Source organism: Bactrocera tryoni, chromosome 5 (genome assembly GCF_016617805.1).
Source record: "Bactrocera tryoni isolate S06 chromosome 5, CSIRO_BtryS06_freeze2, whole genome shotgun sequence".
In the NCBI taxonomy this organism is placed as follows: Eukaryota; Metazoa; Arthropoda; class Insecta; order Diptera; family Tephritidae; genus Bactrocera; species Bactrocera tryoni.
The window spans coordinates 70,283,245-70,305,513 of record NC_052503.1 but is presented as its reverse complement, the minus strand read 5'-3'; the positions used below and the strand labels follow the sequence as shown (position 1 = coordinate 70,305,513).

Genomic DNA, 22,269 nt, shown 5'->3' with positions numbered 1-22,269 from the left:
TTTTAACTTTTTTTAACAAAAAATTTATTTTTTTTAACAAAAAAATATTAAATATTGTATTTATATGAAAAATTCCTACAAATTGTTTTATTTAAAAATTAAAGTTTTATTTTGCTAAATTTTGTTGTTTTAGAAACAATAAATTCATTTTATTCGAGGTTGAGCGGGGAAACATTTGTTTTTTTATAAAATATCAATGAGTTTTCAAACAATTAACTGCTCGGAGTAGAAAACGAAACATAAATCTGGTTAATGATAGAAATTTTTCCAGCGATTATCGTTAACTATTTTTAATTGTTAGACAATATTTTATTTTTAAAAAAATTTAACATACGCCATACAAAATTTTTCAAATATTAATTTTCATAATATTTTCGCAAGCATAAAAACTGCAATATATTTTTGTAATACAAATATATAATTACATTTATTATTATTTTTTTTTAATTTTGTTGCTATTCGCTTAACTTTTATTCGATTTACCGTAAAAAAATAAAAACAAAAAAATATCGATTGCTTTTAAATGGTATATTTTATTAGACTGCCAAAATCAACCGGTTGCGACTGTGAACTTTTCATTAATATCTTTTTTACCTTTGTTGTGTTAATTTTGTTGTTTAAACTACATTAAAAACATTTTTTTTGCTTCCAATATCATACGGTCATGACTAAATGACGATCAAATCAAACAATCAACGCACGAAATACTTAGTTCATGCTTTAATTAATTATATGTACTTAGTTGCTCCCACTGTAAATATTATCATTTTCCATTTTTTCGTTTAATATTCAATTTTGTTTAATAATAATGTTTAATTTGTTTTTCTGTTTATATGGAATCCATGCATTGACGCTGGCTGGCAGGCTAACTGGCACTTACAATTGAACTCAATTCGCAAATATTCAAACATTTAAAATGCAACACATCGCTTTTTCCAAACATGTTTACAATTCTTCCATATTCGCTGCCAAATTTTGTTTTAATAATTTTTAATTTAATTATACCATATTTTGTTTTAATCGTTTTTTTTAATAATAACAATAAATTACATTATCATAATAAGTACAATATCGTTAATGTGTACATTTGTAGATACGCTTACGTTAGTAAGTTTGATGAATACTTAATAATTGTAACATGGTTCTCTGCTTCTTCTTCTTTTTAATATATATTTATTTTGTAATTAAACGCCTTGTTGCATATTGTTTGCCACTTGGCTTAGGCCAAAACAATGCTGCACATCAGAAACATTATGCCAGCTGAGAGCAGCGCCGTAACCGGCACGGTCACAATCCAAGCGTAGGCAATATTTCTGAACAAATGCCAATCGACAGCACCGACAGCAGCACCCGCAGCAGCAACAGCATCACCACCAGCAGCCACAGAATGCGCACCACCGGCACCATTGGCAATGGCGTTCGCACTTGTCGATGAGGACACCGTGATTTTAGCGCTTATTTCATTCGCATTCGTTGTTGTTGGCGTGGTAGCAGTGGATGATGTAATGACAGCGCCTTCCACTGAAGCCTCTTTTGAGAATCCGGCTTTTGCTGGTTTATGTCCCTTGCTGCTCACATGTCCTACAAAAACCACTGAACCCACTTTGCAATGCGTCGTTGAGATGGGTAAACCGATTTTGCTCGCCAATAGCACCGTGATCGCGGCACCGACCTCGATAGTGAAGCCGCTGAAAAAGGAAGCAAGGCAAAATCATCATCAAAACTTAGCTAACCTCAAAATTTTAAAAACAAGAAAAATACCCCGCACAAAAAAAAGAAGCCATACAAGAAATTGAGTTTGATTATTTAGTTTCTATGACAGCGATATACTATAGTAGTCTGATCTGAACAATTTCTTCAGAGATTGTAACGTGGCCTTGGAAAACCAGCTGTACCAAATTTCGTGAAAATAACTCGTCAAATAAAAAAGTTTTCCATACTATAATTTGATTCCGATCATTCAGCTTGTATGGCAGCTAAGTGCTATATTCGTCCGATATTCGCGATATCGACATATTAGCAGCTGTTTGGAGAGAAAAGGATGTGTGCATAATTTCAGATCGATATCTGTAAAACTGAAAGACTAGTTCGCGTATATACAGGCAGACAGACCGTGGTGATTAATTACTAAGACTTATCGATCTAAACGAGGTAAGATTAAATCGACTCAGCTGGTCGAAGTCATTATACATACATACATACACTTCCACTTTCCTATCTGTTTAGTGTATAAATATCATTTCTAACAATATATTAAAATTCTTCTTTTCATCTATTCATGGCATAAATGTAATTTGAAACTCTGTTATTTAAAATTTCTGTAAAATTTTCTCAAAAATATTAACACTTACGTGGATGATGTAATTTTCGTTAAATCATTGCCGATTGTTTCGATGACCCGTCGTCCCCACAGCCATAGACCCACTGAGATACCAATACCTCCATAGATCAGAATATAAATGGGACTTTCGGCCTTTTGCATCACAGAACCCTCTCTATAAATCATGTACAGCGCGATTAGTGGCCCAATGGCATTGCTAGAAATAAGAAGTATATTTATTGTTACTTTGTTTTTTGTTTATGACAGCTACAAACTTCAGCTACTCACCTCACATCATTACCGCCGTGTGCGAAACTGCCAAAAGTTGCAGTTAAAATTTGTAAAAATGAAAATAGCATTGACACCTCCTCCGACTCCTCGTCATTGTGCGCTGGTGCATCGCCCGTCTGCTTGAAATCTTGTATCAACTCTTTGCTTTCGATCAACGGTATTTTGCTGGAATTCGGCGATAAAGTAGACGTTATCATCATTTCCAAACTGCTACCGCTTTCAACCACTTTCAAATCCTTTTTGGCAGTTGTGGATGTTGTTATGGGCTCCAACGTAGTTGTGGTAGCTTGCGTAACTATCACATCCGAAATTTGTGAATGTCCATCACCGTTTGGCGCAATAGCGGGTGCAGCGGGTGTGATGAGTGTGGTTGTAGCAGTGTTGGTGGTACTTGTGTCCATGGCAGTTTGTGTATTTTTATTATTTGCAACACAGCCGGGTGATTGGTTGCTTTCGAGCAGCTGTTGCTGGTGTGCTGGAAGCTCATTGGAATGTTCAAAGCTCTTTGTATCCAACAAAGGTGATTTGACGCCCGGCTTAAAATAATCCTGCAGCTGGCTGGCTTTACCAGCACCATTCAATACTATACCGTTGGTATTGTTATTCCTATTGCCATTCTGCAGCAAGCCATTGCCATTGCCATTCTGATACTGCTCGTCAATGAAATTCAAACTAGTAATGGTCAAATCCGTATTATCCAAGCTGGCTTTGCCCAGCAAGTCTTCGGCTTTCTTTATGATTTCCGGATTGATCTTGTAACCGTCTGCAGTATAACCGTTGTTTGGTGTGGTCACATGACCATTTTTATTAAGCCCATAAGGTGCTAACTTAAATGTTTTCGGTGAATTGTCGGTCAATGAGACGAGTTCGGTGATTTCGGCAATCGCTGGCAATTGTTTGCCATCGCTAACGAGTGATAATGGACGACGATTTTTCTTAGGACTACCGGACGGTGAGGATTCTGCAATGGAAGTGTGAGTTTAGCATTCTTTTCTTTTTCTTAAAGCTTTGCCGTAACTGCTACTCACCAACAGAGTCCTCAAAATTGAATTTGACAGGGTTTTGAGCGCGTAATTGTTTAGCGATTTTACGTTTTTGTATTGGTACAACAATAAGTTGAGTAAGCAGTGCAACCAATAAGCTGAGCGCCACGCTCGCACCTATAGCAATCCCCGTGGGAATGTTATCCATGTAAAGCACTGTGGAAGAAATATAATAAAAGTATATAATTCTTGTTGGGTTTACATTGAAAATTAACACTCACATTTTGGTCCATCCAACACTACACTAATAACATTGATGAAAAAGGTGACACCATAAAAGATCGGCAATGACCGAAATCCCGCCTTTAGTGGATCGCTGGCACGCAAAATAAATTTTCGTATTGCCAAAAATAGTAAAATACTGACCAAGCCGCTCATCACCGGCGATATGAACCATGAACCCACTATCGTGGCCAATGTGGACCATTTAAGGCCTTGTGTACCGCGTGCCACCAATGAAAAACCAATTGTTGAACCGACAATGCTGTGTGTACCCGAAATGGGTAGCTTTAGGAATGTGGCGACCAGCAACCAAATAGCGCTGCTTGCCAGCGCAGCGACACAGCCCAACATTAATTCCTCTTCGGCGCCTTCGTAGAGACCAACTTCCAAAATACCTTTACGCATAGTGTCCGAAACCTTGTAACCTGTAAATATTATACAGTTAATTTTATTAATTATACAATATATAAAGTACAAATAGAAATGATCCGTGCGATGAGCTGAGCCGATTTAGTCATATCCGTCTGTTCGTCGGTCTGTATAAAACCCTCAGTTTTTGTAGTTTTTGTCATGACGACATGAAATTTTGCACACCTCCTTTTCTCGCCAAGAAGCTGCTAATTTGTCTTAACTGCTGATGTCGGACAACTATAGCATATAGCTGTCATACAAACTGAATGATCGAAACCAAGTCTTTATACGAGTATGGAAACGAGTATTTGACGAGGTATCTTCTCGAAATTTGACATGGTTAATTACCCAAAATCTGCTATAATTTTCGAAGAATTTGTTCAGATTGGACGACTATAGCACATAACTGCCGGCAATATTACGATACTTGCGGCGGTATTTGTCATGACATGTAAAGAATAACAACAACAAAACAAAATAAGAGTGAATTGCATGTAAAATTGTGGAACTTTGAAGTGAAATATCTCGAAAATTATGCATCTGACGGCATATGTGTATATATTTTTTAATCCTGAGGACCTCCTCTATCCATCGGTACCATCAAATCGCGGCGCCGCAAGAATCGTAATCGTGCCTAACTGCCATACAAACTGAACGATTGGAAAAAGTTTTGTATAGTTTATTCTTTGATAAGGTAACGTCACGAAATTTAGCACAGATTATTGTTCGAAGCATTGTAATATTATCTGAACAAATCGTCCAGATTGAACTACGATTACATATATGTACATAGGAGCAAGTTAAGATTTGCTCAGTTACACTCACCAATCAAAACTGCACCAGAAACTTCACATATAGTCGCCAGTACGCAAGCCTGTCTTATAGTTAGCACACCCGAACCAACGCTCGTACCAAACGAATTTGCCACATCGTTAGCGCCAATACCGAATGCCAACACAAAAGCGATCAGAAAGCCGAGCACGACCATCCATAGTAAATCGGGCGATAGCGCATCCATGTTGCACGTTTTTTTTTCAGTGCAATTAATTTAACGATTTATGTAGTTGTTGTTGTTTTATTTGTTATTTGATTATAATATCATTTGATTTAACGTTTTCACAATTATTAGCGTGTATATTAAAAGAGTATGTTAGAAGTTTTCAAATAAAAAATTAAGCATACGCACGGTAAGAGAAGCCGTAGGAAAATGTGAAAAAAATCTGAAAATTGTTAAGCGTCTGCTTGAATCAAATACCACAAATGTTAGCTATTTAATTACGAAAGTATTCAGTATTTAGCTAAGAATGCTTAAATATCATTAAATGTTATGAGTTGCTCTTTATTTGTGTGTGTGTGTGTAAGTGTAAATGTATTGTTAAACTAACCAGTAGGTGGGTAGGGGGGTTTACAGAAGACACAAACAGACAGATATAGACTTAATTAGACAGGTATTTGTTTACAATGTTTGAAAACTTATAGAATACTATGAAATAAAATATTCGAAAAATACACTAATATTATTTTTCAAATATTTAAACAGCCATATTTGCGCTTAAATTTCATGTTTGCAATTTTCATTACGAAAATATGAAAAGTTAGTGAAATTCAAAGCGACGCCGTGCAGCGCTTGCACTTAAACTAAGCTTAAATGATTCTTTACTAAGGCAGCTAGTTTAGTTTTAACCAAACTAACTGCGCCTAAAAGCAAACAATGCCACGCACACTAGTTTTTAATTACATGTACTTAAAGCGGAAATAAAAAGAAGATAATTAACACACTTCCCGCTTCTTTAACAAATTCGGTTTGTGTAAATGTGTGTGAAAAAAGGTTTTTGAAATTTAAATTCTTTGTAGTTTATCGTAACGTTATCTTTTTCCAAAAGAGTATTATGTTGTTCGTCGCTTTAAGCGTAATTTGTTTTCAATTTAATTTCTGGCTTGCTGGCACGCTTTTCTCCGTTTCGTTTATTTTTCGGTGATTTTAAGAAATATTTGCGTCGACTTTGCTATGTTGACGTCTGGCTGTTGTTGTTGCTTTTCTTAAAATTGCGCGAAAACGAAAATCTCTTGTTATAAAGTTATAGAGAGTGTATTAGTTGTTGTTTTTGTTGTTGCTGCTGCTGTTTTTGCAATGCTTGTCTTTGTTGTCTGCAAGAGAAATCAAATAAATTAGTTAGGAGAGCAGAAAAACGAAAAAAAAAATTTATATTTTTTGAATGCTTGCTTTTTATACCTGGTGTTTAGGACAGCATAATAGTTGATTCGTCAGAGAGAACAGTAACATGTCTGCAAAAAATACAAAATAGAGTTCGAAACATTTTTTTAAGTGTTGCAAGTTAATTAATATAAATATTTTAAATTTTTTTAATATAAACAACATCTTAAAATATTTCTACCCAGGACATATTTATAAAGCGCAAAGTAAAGCATACTAATCGTAGCACTAACCAAACCCAGCAAAGGTTGTTCAGCGGATCGTATCTCTCTATCTCTCTCTCTCTCACTAAAATAAAATTCACTCCACGATTTTATCAGTCCATTCAAATAATCGTTTTGACTACATTCCCTGATGTAGCGCTAACTAACTTCAATATCTGACCAAATTTGATCAAATTTGACCCAGACTGATAAAAAGAAATTTTAATACGTATTTTAATACAAATCCTTTATTAACACCTTCAAAAGAGGCTAATTTGATTTAATTCTGAAGTGGCTTCAGTGAATTTTGTATTTTCTTTTGGTTTCGGTTAATTTTTGGCGCGTGATTTCATTGGAACACAAAAAATTCCAAGCGAACTCGTTGTTAATTTTTTAGGGTAAAAATCAGCAGGCAAATGTTTCGCGTATAACCAAACAAGCAGTTGCCAAACACACACTAAATGACATTTAGAAATCAAACTTCACAAAAATTAAAAAAAGGTTGTATCAGTCTACAATTTTTTGTATTGATTCACGGTTTAATGGACCAGTACGAGTCAAATTGGATCAGTTGGCACATACATCTTGATTTAGTACATGTATATACTATTATTTAGGCCAAACATGGCTTCCTTAACAAAATTCTATTTTATTATGCATTTATTACTTTCACTTGTAGCCAACAATTTCATTCAGAATACACTCAGTGACATCATTACCAACACCAGCAGCAACCATTTGCTATCCTTGTAAAAGTTTCGTAACTATTTATAAATGTCGCTGCAAGGATCAGGGATTAAGTTGTGCTAAATGCAGACGAAAAGTGAAATTTGACACGACTACACGCTTTGCGCTGTAGCACACAATTAAGTGAACAACTTGACTGCAATTGGAGGAGTACAAATTGGCAACAATTAAGACGTCAACACAAAATAAAACGGTCTGTGGGTAGTGGAGAAGCATAGTTGGCAGTGTACGAGTTTATTTGTATTTGAAAAACACACAATAAATATTTTAAAGGCATGTCGAAAAGAAATTATTGTGACTGTGGAAAAAGTGTTTCAAAGTCAGACTCCAAATACAAACAATCCGAAATAATTAAATAATTTACAATGGCATTTTTATGAAACAACTTTGTAGGAAACGGTAAACAAAAGTGGTTTATTGTTATATTAGCACACATAAAATACGTTCGATTTTTAATTGCCAACAATTAGCAATAGCAACAATAAAAAAAAAATTTATAACATTACAATAAGCTCGTGCCGGCATTATTACAACAGTGGAAACATCCGGTGTTTCGAGCAATTTGACGCTTTTGTTAACTGTCAGATAAACATCAGTCGAATTCGCATGCAAATCGTACAAAATGCTTTTCCCAAAACTATTTAGATATGTAGGCGTGCAACTGAAAGCACGCACCTTTTCAAGTAACCAGTAGTTACTTCCAGTTTGTCGAGCCTCAAACCAGTTCCAACTAAATATTTCTAATACTTCCAATGTGATTGTCTCTCAAACACACAACTTTTCGTTAAGCGCGCAATTTTCCCACTTTTCATTTTGCTTTAATTTAAATTTGAATGTCATTACGGTAATCTGCAATCTCTTATTAGCGGAAAATTATTGTCCAGTAGGAAAAATATGAGGGTAAATTGAGTTCGAATTTTCTGATCAAAAAAAAATATTTATGTGACTGGTCTACGAAAAGGGGGCTAATAGCACAGCCAGTGAAAAACGCTACTGCCTTCCTTCCTTTTCCTTCCTCATCGGCTAAATGTGTGCACAGTGAAAAACGTGGTAAAAACGCAGAAATCAGCCATCTTTGTTTGTTTACATTTGAACAATGTTGCCATTGCCCAAAACGCATATATAGTTTTGAGCACATCTTTGTTTTCAATTACAATTTTTTACAATATAAAATATCAAAACCGAAAACAATCTATTAAAAATAGTTTACACATTTATAAATAATAGCATTCGACTCTGATTTTGAGTTATTTTATGAAAATTTCAAACATATTGAAACATATTGAACAGATTGAATTATAAAAGTTGATAATTACTACAGTGTATCGATATTGGCAACCCTGCGTTGTGAGAGAGCAATCAGCTGACACGTTTCCACGGCAAAAATCCAAATGTCGTGAATTCTCACGTCATCCCACGTCAAAGAGAGAAGGTGCAGTTACATTGCGCGCCCATAAGATAGGTCGTGCCAGCTGACACGAGCCACGATTCTACGTTCTCCACTGTTTCTGCTATAACGTGCGAAAACTAATTTTTTGGGAAAAGCTGTTAAAAATAGTCGTCAGTTTCTCGTTATCTCATTAATTGTTCTCCTTTTTTTTGACACCTAAGCCCCCTTTTCGTAGACCAGGTCACATATATATATATATAGATGACATATATATATATATATGTTTCATAAGAGAAGTTTAATGATATTTTTAAATATTTCGAATAAAAATATAATAAACTGAATATTTCTATGCCCACTGTAACAGGCCAATCGATTAGTAGATGCAATTTTGCATTAAGTACCATATATGTAGTGATAAGCACTAGAATTTACTTCTTACCTAATAGCCCTGAGAGACGAGCAAAATTAATGCGCCTTAAGCAACGCTAATGCGCATTGAAATTTTACGTTGACAGACGGCAGACTTGTGCATTTAGACAGCTGATAGCTGATAGTGAAATTTGTTTATTTATTAAAAAAAAAAGTGAACTAAAAATGATTAAAATAAATTATTAATAGAAATTTTGGTATTTCTGGAAAATCAATATAAATTTAAAGAAAAAATTCGTTTATTATTAACTACGTTAAAAGATAATAGAGTGAAATTAAAAGCAATAATTGATTGTAATGCGGAAAAAGTGTGCGAAAAAGTTAAGAATATTGGCAAAATGGATAGCAAACTGTGCGTTGTTTCTTTTCTGCCATATAAAAATATTAAAATTTGTTTTCGTTAATATAAGTACTTGCACATAATTTAATTAGCAATATAAAACTGCTTATCTCTGATGCTGTAAACGCAAAGGAGGCAGGAGACTTCAAGCGACAACTGTCAAAAAATAGCAAAAATCGGCCATTTTTGAGCAGTGTTGCCTACCCAAATTTGGTAAATTCAGCTAAATGCACGAAATTCTTGTGCATTACAAACTTGCATTAACATGGGTCAAATGCGCAAGTAAATGTAAATATTAAGCCCGCTAATGCATATTAGCGCTGTCGTCTGTCAGGGCTATGACACCGACAAAAATTCGCACATTTTTCCTACAGGGTGTACAAAGTATGAATTTTCTGAAATATATATGAAAATTTAAAAGGTATAGCAAAAATCCTTCTGTTATAGAGATGAATCGTAATAGTTATCCTAGTAGAAAAAAAACTAATAATTATAAAAATACATCATGATCCCTACAGGGGTCCCTATGCGAAGTATATATATGCTATACTTGATATCGAAATCCTACCAATAGCCTTTTCTAATCAGAACTGCAGCAATAAATTTAAACACAAACGTTGTTTATGTATTTTTAGTCGGCACAATACGTCATACGTTCAATTTATACTATATTCCAAGGCATAAATATGCATACCCAGCAACATATCTACGCACACAAATAGTTGGAAGGAAGTATGAGCCACAAATAGCTAAAATAGATTCAGCACTAAGGCTTTAATTTTACTGTATAAGTCTACACAAATACACGAATTAGACGACCATGCCAACAATGACGTATTGCTTATGGTATCCAAGGATTTATTTAACGTTAAAGAAAGTATCATTGATTTTGCAATAAGGGCCAGCATACGATATATGAATAATTACAGCTCTAAAATAATGTAGAAAGAAACTGTATCGGGTGTATAAACTGCACAAATTTTATTGGCGGCTTGAGATGCATTTTTGCCTTTATCGTAGTGGTACTGTAAAATATGCCGTATTTTCTATTTATTTTGCTCCATGTTTGCGACGCTATAACTCACGAACGACTTAAAAGAAACGACAATGCATCAAACACGTGTTAGCGCGTGAAATGAGCTTTGGAAAAAGGTATAGCATGACCCGATGCGACGAATAAAACTAGAACTACGCGCTTTCAGCGCCAACTAGCGAAAATACCGCAGGACTTTTTTGACAACCTATTATTTCACTCTCCATCATTTCCTCTCTCCACCTTAACTAAGGGTTGCAAAGAAGAGCAAAACAAATTCAACATTCGAAGTCTCAAAGTCTAAAAAACATTGTTGAAATACCAGCGTTATTTACTAAAATCGCGTAGTACTCCATATACGTGACTTAGGCGTTAAATTTTGAGAAATTCCATATAGTTCCCAATAGTCACTCCTCTCATAAAAAGTTACTATTTTGAGCTACCTTAAAAAGCAAACACAAAAATATGAAACTGCGTCAGCTCAAACTACTGTCGATTAGTCATAGAGCAATAAAACGTTTATGACTCATCATTCGTTAAGAAGCAGTGAAATACAGCATATACTAAAATACTTATAAATCTAGAGCTTGTTTACGTTTAAGCTAATAACAATTTGGCATATGCAATAAGAGCAACCCTTTGTGAAAATTACTTGGCACTCAGTGCAGGAGTACACAATTTTTTAATCATAGCCATATTAAACGCCTAAAAGTATGCTATAAATGACTAAATATATACCATATATGCCTAAATGTATACTACATAAGCATATATGCTATATTTGCCCAAATGAATGCTATGTATGCCAAAACGTATGCACAATAATCTATCGGCCCGAGCGACATCGCTTTGTTTCCAAGTTACAAAACAAAAAAAAACAAACAAATAAATTCATACGAGCAAAACTTTGATGTGATGATCCCCTGCAACTCAAAATAGTTGAACAGATAATAAACGATTGCAAAATTCCTTCGAGCACCTGCTTGTACCACGCGCGAACTTACTCATCAAAATTCGACTGAAGGTCAAACAAAAAACCAAACACAAAAATTTCGAAAGGTCGCAAAAAATATATGGAAAACAAAAACAAAATCAAGGAACAAGAAAGTGTAAACCGGTAAAGCAGCAGCAAAGAATACTGAAAGTGAAAGATAAAGCGGTATATACTCGTTAAAAATGGAACGAAGTCAGCAGCAGGACAAACACAAATTTGTTGAAGGAATGCTTACTCAACGGACATAGGGGTGTGCAAAGGCTATGACGACAATGGTATAAAAAATAAGCACCTGACTATAAACAAGTAACTTTATGAGTTCGAATGTGCTATAAACTAGTTGAAGTGACGCCTGATGGCCTGCCAGTTTGAGCAAATGCAAATAAGTTTGCCTCCCGCACAGGAGTCTAAAGGAAAAATGTGCCATGATATACAAGTACATACATAAAAGCCATAACGGCAGTGGAAATTTCACCCAGTTATAGATGTATGTATGTAAGCAATAAATGAGTGCTCATCGAGCTTGTGTAATGTGATACACTTATCTACAATATATAGTAATGAAAACTGACACCAATTTTCTTTCTTCTCGTCCAGCATTACAAGTATTTAGTATTACACGTAGTATTTATTAGTGAAAATCACAAACAATTTCAACGTTTCGAATGAAATTTGATAATGCAAATATTACGTTCTCTACGTGCCTCTGTCATTGACGATAATATCGCAAGAGTTTAAGGAACGGTGCTTAAAAACCGCCATATTGATGTCAGAGAGATAGCAAAGAAGCTCGACAACTCTTATGGATCAACACTACTCAATTTGGCTAGCGTTTTGGGTGTGAAGCGTGTCTAGACTAGACTCGTAGCAAAATGTGTCAAAATGTGTAAAAAGTACGTCGAGTAAAGGTCACAGAAATACTTGACAAACGCAGTTGAGAGTCCTTTATTCATCAAACACATCATTACTGGTGACGAGACGTGGATTTATGCATATGACAATCAAACTGTTCAACAACCTAACGCTCCAAATGGTAATTTGACATACAAAATAGTTGAAATCGGCACACATTTTCTCTTAGCCCCCGTTTAGCGTATAATTTGATTTCTATCGGCAGCGACTGTACCCGAACTTAGTACTGCCTTACTTGTTTTCGAATATTCTTCTTCTTTATTGGCGTAGAATATTACTTTTCTGAATATACAACGTGTGTTTTCATCCAAATTGCCACCTCTTGTGCGGTGGAGTGTGAAAAGGCGGCGACAGTAGGAAGGTGGAAGGTAGACAAAAGGTGTAAACAAAATTTTAGCGCGTGTCGGTAGGGTATTGTTGCTATTATTATTGTAGAATTTCACTATGCTTTGCTGTGATGTTATTCGAATTTTGTTGCTATATGTTGTTGCAATGCAAATCGGCAGAAACTGACGGGAAATCTTAATTGTAATAAATAAATAATAACCAGTGAGTATAAAAATGGATTTCCAAGCGAAATTCTGCAATAACAACAACACACAATTGCCCATATAAACATATGTATGTATGTATGTACAGACACCTAAAAGCGCATGCAAGCAAAAACAATGCAACGCACAAACAAATGGTTAATATGCAAATTATGAAAAGAAAATGGAAAAGGAAAACGAAAACGAAATTGAAATTGGATTTCGCAATACTTTGGAGAATGTTATGAAGTACGATTTAAAAGCGACTTCGCAGAATACGCGATGTGTGGGTGAGGGGTGTTTATTTGACAGACACTTGTGGGGATAAATTTTTGATTATACATGCTTTTCTGTTCTATGCATGCATGTATGTGAATATACGGATAAACATGCATTGAATATTTATCTTAATAACTGCCGTCAAACAGCAATTCATATTTATTTTCAATTAATTATTGGAATGCTGTATAAACAAATGATGACCAAGAAAAAAGTTAGCTTCCTCTGCACCGAAGCTGTAGTACCCTTCACAGGTATATTTATTTTAGCATGAAAAGGTATAAAATGATCACTATCCCGCTGCGATGAGATGTGACTTAACAGTCACGAGGTGATTTCGCGGGAAGCTGGCTGCCAGCTGACGCTATAAAATAAACGCATGCACCGTGCCTGGCCAGTGCTTGGGTGACTCTCCTGCAGTGATGCTATGTAGTTTAAATAGCCACGAGGCAAGTGATTTCGCGGGGAAGCTGGCTGTTACTGGCGCTATAAAGAGGCACCGTGCCTGGCCAGTGCTTTAGGTGATTGCTGCGCCGCGATGTCAGGCGGAGTTTAACAGTCGCGAGGTGATTTCGCGGAAGCGCCTGCACAGCTGGCGCTTTATAAAAGAAACGCAAGCTCCGTGCTCATTATGCTTGGTTGACACCCCGCCGTGATATGTAGTTTAACAGTCACGAGGTGATTTCGCGGGAAGCTGGCTGCCAGCTGACGCTATAAAATAAACGCATGCACCGTGCCTGGCCAGTGCTTGGGTGACTCTCCTGCAGTGATGTTATGTAGTTTAACAGTCGCGAGGTGATTTTGCGGGAAGCTAGCTGCCAGCTGGCGCTATAAACAAAATGCAGGCACCGTGCCTGGCCATTGCTTCGGTGACTGTTGCGCCGTGATGTTATGTAGTTTAACAGTCACGAGGTGATTTCGCGGGAAGCTGCCTGCCAGCTGGCGCTATAAAAGAAACGCAGACACCATGCCTGGCCAGTGCTTGGGTGACTCTCGCTCCGTGATGTTATGTAGTTTAACAGTCACTAGGTGATTTCGCGGGAAGCTGGCTTCCAGCTGGCGCTATAAAAGAAACGCAGGCACCGTGCCTGGCTAGTGCTTAGGTGACTCTCGCGCCGTGATGTTATGTAGTTTAAAAGTCACGCGGTGATTTCGCGGGAAGCTGCCTGCCAGCTGGCGCTATAAAAGAAACGCAGACACCATGCCTGGCCAGTGCTTGGGTGACACTCGCGCCGTGATGTTATGTAGTTTAACAGTCACGAGGTGATTTCGCGGGAAGCTGGCTGCCAGCTGGCGCTATAAAAGAAACGCAGGCACCGTGCCTGGCTAGTGCTTAGGTGACTCTCGCGCCGTGATGTTATGTAGTTTAAAAGTCACGCGGTGATTTCGCGGGAAGCTGCCTGCCAGCTGGCGCTATAAAAGAAACGCAGACACCATGCCTGGCCAGTGCTTGGGTGACTCTCGCTCCGTGATGTTATGTAGTTTAACAGTCATGTGGTGATTTCGCGGGAAGCTGACTGCCAGCTTGCGCTATAAAAGAAACGCAGGCACCGTGCCTGGCCAGTGCTTGGGTGACTCTCGCGCCGTGATGTTATGTAGTTTAACAGTCACAAGGTGATTTCGCGGGAAGCTGGCTGCCAGTTGGCGCTATAAAAGAAACGCAGACACCGTGCCTGGCCAGTGCTTGGGTGACTATCGCGCCGTGATGTTATGTAGTTTAACAGTCACGAGGTGATTTCGCGGGAAGCTGGCTTCCAGCTGGCGCTATAAAAGAAATGCAGGCACCGTGCCTGGCCAGTGCTTGGGTGACACTGCCGCCGTGATGTATGTAGTTTAACAGTCACGAGGTGATTTCGCGGGAAGCTGGCTGCCAGTTGGCGCTATAAAAGAAACGCAGGCACCGTGCCTGGCTAGTGCTTAGGTGACTCTCGCGCCGTGATGTTATGTAGTTTAAAAGTCACGCGGTGATTTCGCGGGAAGCTGGCTGCTAGTTGGCTCTATAAAAGAAACGCAGGCACCGTGCTTGGCCAGTGCTTAGATGACTTTCGCGCCGTGATGTTATGTAGTTTAACAGTCACGAGGTGATTTCGCGGGAAGCTGGCTTCCAGCTGGCGCTATAAAAGAAACGCAGGCACCGTGCCTGGCCAGTGCTTGGGTGACTATCGCGCCGTGATGTTATGTAGTTTAACAGTCACGAGGTGATTTCGCGGGAAGCTGGCTGCCAGCTGACGCTATAAAATAAACGCATGCACCGTGCCTGGCCAGTGCTTGGGTGACTCTCCTGCAGTGATGTTATGTAGTTTAACAGTCACGAGGTGATTTCGCGGGAAGCTGGCTGCCAGCTGGCGCTATAAAAGAAACGCAGACACCGTGCCTGGCCAGTGCTTGGGTGACACTCCCGCCGTGATGTTATGCAGCTTAACAGTCATGAGGTGCTTTCGCGGGAAGCTGGCTGCCAGTTGGCGCTATAAAAGAAACGCAGGCAACGTGGCTAGCCAGTGCTTGGGTGACTCTCGCGCCGTGATGTTATGCAGTTTAACAGTCATGAGGTGATTTCGCGGGAAACTGGCTGCCAGCTGGCGCTATAAAAGAAACGCAGGCACCGTGCCTGGCCAGTGCTTGGGTGACTATCGCGCCGTGATGTTATGTAGTTTAACAGTCACGAGGTGATTTCGCGGGAAGCTGGCTGCCAGTTGGCGCTATAAAAGAAACGCAGGCACCGTGCCTGGCCAGTGCTTAGGTGACTCTCGCGGCGTGATGTTATGTAGCTTAACAGTCACGAGGTGATTTCGCGGGAAGCTGGTTGCCAGCTGGCGCTATAAAAGAAACGCAGACACCGTGCCTGGCCCGTGCTTAGGTGACTCTCGCGGCGTGATGTTATGTAGTTTAACAGTCATGAGGTGATTTCGCGGGAAGCTGGCTGCCAGCCTGCGCTATAAAATAAACGCAGGCACCGTGCCTGGCCAGTGCTTAGGTGACACTCTTGCCGTGACGTTATGTAGTTTAACAGTCATGAGGTGATTTCGCGGGAAACTGGCTGCCAGCTGGCGCTATAAAAGAAATGCAGACACAGTGCCTGGCCAGTGCTAGGGTGACACTCCCGCCGTGATGTTATGCAGTTTAACAGTCACGAGGTGATTTCGCGGGAAGCTAGCTGCCACCTTGCGCTATAAAAGAAACGCAGACACCGTGCCTGGCCAGTGCTTGGGTGACACTCCCGCCGTGATGTTATGTGGTTTAACAGTCACGAGGTGATTTCGCGGGAAGCTGGCTGCCAGCTGGCGCTATAAAAGAAACGCAGACACCGTGCCTGGCCAGTGCTTGGGTGACACTCCCGCCGTGATGTTATGTAGTTTAACAGTCACGAGGTGATTTCGCGGGAAGCTGGCTGGCAGTTGACGCTATAAAAGAAATACAGGCACCGTGCCTGGCCAGTGCTTGGGTGACACTGCCGCCGTGATGTTATGTAGTTTAACAGTCGCGAAGTGATTTCGCAGGAAGCTGGCTGCCAGTTGGCGCTATAAAAGAAACGCAGGCAACGTGGCTGGCCAGTGCTTGGGTTACACTCCCGCCGTGATGTTATGTAGTTTAACAGTCACGAGGTGATTTCGCGGGAAGCTGGCGCTATAAAAAAAACGCAGACACAGTGCCTGGCCAGTGCTTGGGTGACACTCCCGCCGTGATGTTATGTGGTTTAACAGTCACGAGGTGATTTCGCGGGAAGCTGGCGCTATAAAAGAAACGCAGAGACAGTGCCTGGCCAGTGCTTGGGTGACACTCCCGCCGTGATGTTATGCAGCTTAACAGTCATGAGGTGATTTCGCGGGAAACTGGCTGCCAGCTGGCGCTATAAAAGAAACGCAGACACAGTGCCTGGCCAGTGCTTGGGTGACACTCCCGCCGTGATGTTATGCAGTTTAACAGTCACGAGGTGATTTCGCGGGAAGCTGGCTGCCAGTTGGCGCTATAACAGAAACGCAGCCAACGTGGCTAGCCAGTGCTTGGGTGACTCTCGCGCCGTGATGTTATGCAGTTTAACAGTCATGAGGTGATTTCGCGGGAAACTGGCTGCCAGCTGGCGCTATAAAAGAAACGCAGACACAGTGCCTGGCCAGTGCTTGGGTGACACTCCCGCCGTAATGTTATGCAGTTTAACAGTCACGAGGTGATTTCGCGGGAAGCTGGCTGGCAGTTGACGCTATAAAAGAAACGCAGACACCATGCCTGGCCAGTGCTTGGGTGACTCTCGCTCCGCGATGTGATATAGTTTAACAGTTGCGACGTGATTTCGCGGGAAGAAAAAAACGTTTGCAAAATTTCAGATTGATATCTTCTGAGCGACAGAGTATACAAATTAAATAAATACATAACTTTTCACTTAATTTATGGGTGAAACATCGGCACTGGTTACTGAGTTAATCAAAATTGGCGCTTTTTTTCAGAACATAGTCGGCTTGTCGCAGAGCAAAAAATAGAAAAAATCATTTATATATTTTTAGAAGTTTCCCCATTGCAGTGCTTAATCAACACGCTGATAAGTTTTTTATGCCATTTATTTATAGGTTGCATGTTTAACTGAATGCGATCGTTAGCTTTAACCGCTTTTATGCCTGCACATACATACATATATATGTACATATATCGTGATGATTCGTGTGTGTTTTCGCCAGTGCCGCTAACAATACTCGAACCATATATGAATGCCTTGCGCCATTGACACATTAGCAGTGAATTTGCTGATTCGATGGAATTTATTTATTTTGCTTTTTTGCAGCCATTTACCTTGACTTTGTAATGTACAGTTATGCATATTGATTTCCTACATTGAACTTTCGTGCCAGCATTTAATTGTTGAAGCACCAAATGAGAGGGAATTTCTCGGAAGTATTTATTCGGGAAAAGACAGTGAGCAATGTAAGGGGAAAGCTAGTAGAAGGAACCAGCAGTATATATAGAGGGCTCAATGTTTTTATTCTTGTTGTAGCGGTAGAAAACATTTCTAAAGTAATTTCGGGGATTGGTACCAAGTTGACAGTTCTTGAGCGAATAAAAATACTTTCCGATAACTAAGACCCGATAACTAAGACCCGACTGCAATGGGAACAGGATTAAAACTCTCGCAAGTCGCAGTCAGTAAGAAAAATTTCTTCAAGCTGGCGACTCCTATATACTGCTTTGACGTATGTTTTAAAATAGTAAGATTTTTAATAATAAATTTCATTTCTAAGGCACAATAAAGTACAAATTGTTTCACAAAAATAGCTTTTATAGCATATGTGATATGCTAAACGCAAAACACACTCTATCCATACTAGCAACTATCGCATTGTCTCGCCGATTTTCCAAAGGTTTAATTGCCAAATTTTTCGATTAAATCTCACCTGTTTTATTTTTCTCCCTTTCTCATAAGATAGCACTTAGTATGCCTGTACATATCGTAAAACAAGCACTTGCAACTCAAGATAATATTAATCCATTATTTATAAGCACAGCATCACCGTTGATAATTTCAGGCAAAAGGACAATAAATCTACTATTTATAAATGAAGATGAGCTAGCACAGGGCACGTGTGCGCACACAAGCCAATGTAATTACAAAGGATAAAGGATAAAAACAATTTTTGTAACACGAGGCCATTGGTATGTGTATAAATGGAGCAGTTTAGAAATCAGCGGGCAAAAAAAAAAACCGGCATGTGGATGCCTTCGCTATAAAAAATTTGTATTTTTTAATAAAAAACATAATTATATTTTTTAAAAAAAAATATATATATTATTTTACAAAATTAAAAAGTAGATCGGAAGAGCACAATATTTAAATTTGTATTTTTTAATAAAAAATAGTTATATTTTTTTATAAAAAAATTATTATTTTACAAAATTAAAAAGTATTAACTTACAATATTTTTTATAGCGAAGGCATCCACATGCCGGTTTTTCTTTTTTTTTGCCCGCTGATTTCTAAACTGCTTCATTTATACACATTCAATTTATTTAATTTAATATTTTAAAAAAAATAATTTCTTAGTTTCTTATAAAAAATAATAAAAATAATAATAAAAATTATTTATTTTTTCTATAATTATTTTACAAAAACTATTCTTTTTTCTATAAAAGAAAAATATTTTTTATAATTACAAATTTTTATAGTTACAAATTTTTTTATAAAAAAATTATTATTTTTGAGAGGGTTTCCCGTTGCGTAAACTTTCCTGATCTTTCATAAATTTTATTAATTATTTTAAATTACTTCTTAGTAAACATAGTTCCAGCTACTGACTGAGAGCATAAAAATGCCAAGTCGAGTTAAATTTTTTTTATCAAATTTTCACAGAATTGCTTCAACTGCATAAATAATGTCATCATTACTTTAACAATGCGGACAGCTGCACTTTCGCCTACAACAACAAAACTATATGGCTTTTGACATAAGATTTGGTACACAACAGCTGTTGGCTAAAATTATGCGTATTGAAAAAATTATATATAGCTCGTATGTCAAAAGAACTAAGCGTCTTGTAATACTATTGAAAACTCATTAAAAAACGTGCCAAAGATTGGTTCGAAAATATGGCATCCTATTTACGCAAAACTATAGACGATTTTTTGTTTTCTCTTTTATTCGGGTTTACCTTTTTAGAGAAAATGTCGAGGATAACCGGTACGGTGCGCATTAAAATATCGGAAAATTGTATAAACAGATATTTATTTTTATTTTGAATAGACAAATAATGAGGCTCAGCTCAGATTAAATTTTGCAGATATAGTATTATGGTCTAAGTAAAGCAATCAAATACATATATTCCACCATAAATAAAAACCTTAAATTAGGTCTCAGTTGTATAAATTCTTTTCTTAATTCCATATTTACTAAAGACAAAAGAGTATATAATAGGAACACTAGCCAAAAGGTGTATATTTAACAACAACAAATGACAAAATTTTTGTGTACTACATTTGTTATATACTACATACAATGTATGTATATATGAAAGCAAATGTACTTATAATCATACATTTAAGATACAAAAGGAAGAAAAGGAAAGGAAACTGATGGTCGGTCAGCGCACTTTGAATGACTCAAGAGTACTGTACAACAAAGGTTATGAATAATGAAAATCCAATTCGCTAAAACATAAAAAAGGGAGTTAGAGACGCTAAAACATACATACAAACACACGTACATATGTATTAATATAAGGGTATACATTTAAGTGAGCGCATGTACTTAAGTAATTTGGACCACTGAGCGAAAAACCAAAGTAGATTTGATTTGCCTACGCAAATTTGTACGTAAAGCAGTAATAACTACATACATATGTATGTATGCAAGAACAAAAACCACAACAAATAAATGGCATTTCAAAAGTAATTGAAAGTGGATGCTCCGCAGGCTAATACAATAAGCATAGCAGGAATAGCACACGCCATTCAAGGACACGTGAAATGTGTGCGTACCACAACAGGAATAAGAGGAGCAGCTCTTAATAATTACAATAACAACAACAAAAGCAGAACGGCTAAAGCTACTGCCAGGCATAGCGCGTAGGCAAAATATAAGCATACATATCTACAAGCAGCTGCTGAGCTGCTGTTTGGCAGCCACATGTCGCGCCACACACTTTTCAGATTATGTTGTACGTATATACACATGTATGTATTGCATATGTACATATATATTTCGTGTTGTTGCCTGTGAGTATGTTACGTCCTTATAACTTTCATCAGTTTCCGGTTAAAATCGGTTAAAATTGAAAACGCACAATTAAAAGTGTTTGGATATCTGTAAAATTGTTTTAAATCAAACTGTACAGTCACTGATCACTTATGTATCCCTCTGCCGGGATGTCGGCACCAACACACCCCTTCAGACGCACACACACACCCGCCCATCCAATCAGTGCCAGACCAATGTATATTGTTCATATATTGATTTTTAACCCAGGTGTTGATTGCATCAGCGATGATAATAGTTGCATGAGTGTAATAAAATTCCGTTGTTCACCCGTCGTGCAATTTTAAACTGAAAACTTTACTTATTACACCGAATTGATCAGATATTTCAAAGGAGTTGATGGCTTGCTGGATTCTGCGTGTTACCAATAATTGTTAGTTAGTTACGGGTGGCGCCAATTGCGGCTTTTCTCAACACACGCAAAGTTACACTTGTGTGTCATCCAGTATTTGCGCCGCATTAGAACTGCTTACTCCTTTGCCTATATCCTGCTACCTAAATTTTGGCCACTCATTATCAACGCTTGCTTTTATTATCTTGACATTCACATGCCTTTCTCGGCAACCTTTACAATCTCCCACCGCACTTTAAATACCACTCCTCCACACTTCACTCGCTCCACCAGCCCACATTTTTCCAGACACATTTTACTCACTGCGAACCGTTAACACTTTTTCTGCTATTTTATCACTTATAACATTCACATTTTATGCATTATATTTTTATTAATTTAGCACTTTCATTGCACATTAGATAATCTTTGCAATGATTTAATCACTTTGCAATTATTTTTCTATGTAGTACTCACTTGTATGGGAAATATTTTGAAATCAATTTTTCCGACAACTGCAGCGATAAATGGAAAATTCTGCCAGTGAGAGCGAAGCTGGACTGACTGCGCGAATATCGAGCAAGCGCATGTGTTTTGTCTGTTCTGTACTGCAGCGAGCGCGTAGAAGAGCACACAAGTTCAGTTGCCCTTTTAATTTTGGTGTATGTGTGAATATGCATTTGACAATTGGCGCCTTCCGTTTTACCCTCTTCCGCTTAAAGTTTTTTTATCTTTTAATTTTTAATTTTATATTATAATTAAAACACATAGCTAATTTTATTTTTTATTAAAAACACAGCTAATAGTTTTCGGAATGCTATCATTAAATCATTGCAATAAA

The 22,269-nt window shown here is 37.8% G+C and overlaps 1 protein-coding gene across 2 annotated transcripts; it reads right to left on the bottom strand.

The window, feature by feature from the left end:
• Window positions 1-509: 509 nt before the first annotated feature.
• Window positions 510-22,008, bottom strand: LOC120776760 (sodium-dependent phosphate transporter 2). 2 transcript variants are annotated; one of them, XM_040107721.1, is made up of 8 exons: window positions 21,906-22,008; window positions 6,521-6,573; window positions 5,113-6,435; window positions 3,876-4,301; window positions 3,640-3,810; window positions 2,609-3,572; window positions 2,352-2,537; window positions 510-1,688 (listed from the first exon to the last, which is right to left on the bottom strand). In XM_040107721.1, the coding sequence occupies exons 3-8, from the start codon at window positions 5,303-5,305 to the stop codon at window positions 1,220-1,222; spliced, it is 2,409 nt and encodes an 802-aa protein (XP_039963655.1). In that variant the 5' UTR covers window positions 5,306-6,435; window positions 6,521-6,573; window positions 21,906-22,008; the 3' UTR covers window positions 510-1,219. The 2 variants fall into 2 exon arrangements, with proteins under 2 accessions (XP_039963655.1, XP_039963656.1); XM_040107722.1 differs by lacking the exon at window positions 21,906-22,008 and adding an exon at window positions 21,753-21,834.
• Between the last annotated feature and the right edge of the window lie 261 nt (window positions 22,009-22,269).

Excerpts from the sequence above, each read along its gene's own strand:
- LOC120776760 (XM_040107721.1), bottom strand. The coding sequence starts at position 5,305 with ATGGATGCGCTATCGCCCGATTTACTATGGATGGTCGTGCTCGGCTTT. Across the intron at positions 4,302-5,112 it reads TTCTGGTGCAGTTTTGATTG|GTTACAAGGTTTCGGACACT; the intron begins GTGAGTGTAACT and ends TAATATTTACAG. Across the intron at positions 3,811-3,875 it reads AGTGTTGGATGGACCAAAAT|TGCTTTACATGGATAACATT; the intron begins GTGAGTGTTAAT and ends TTTCTTCCACAG.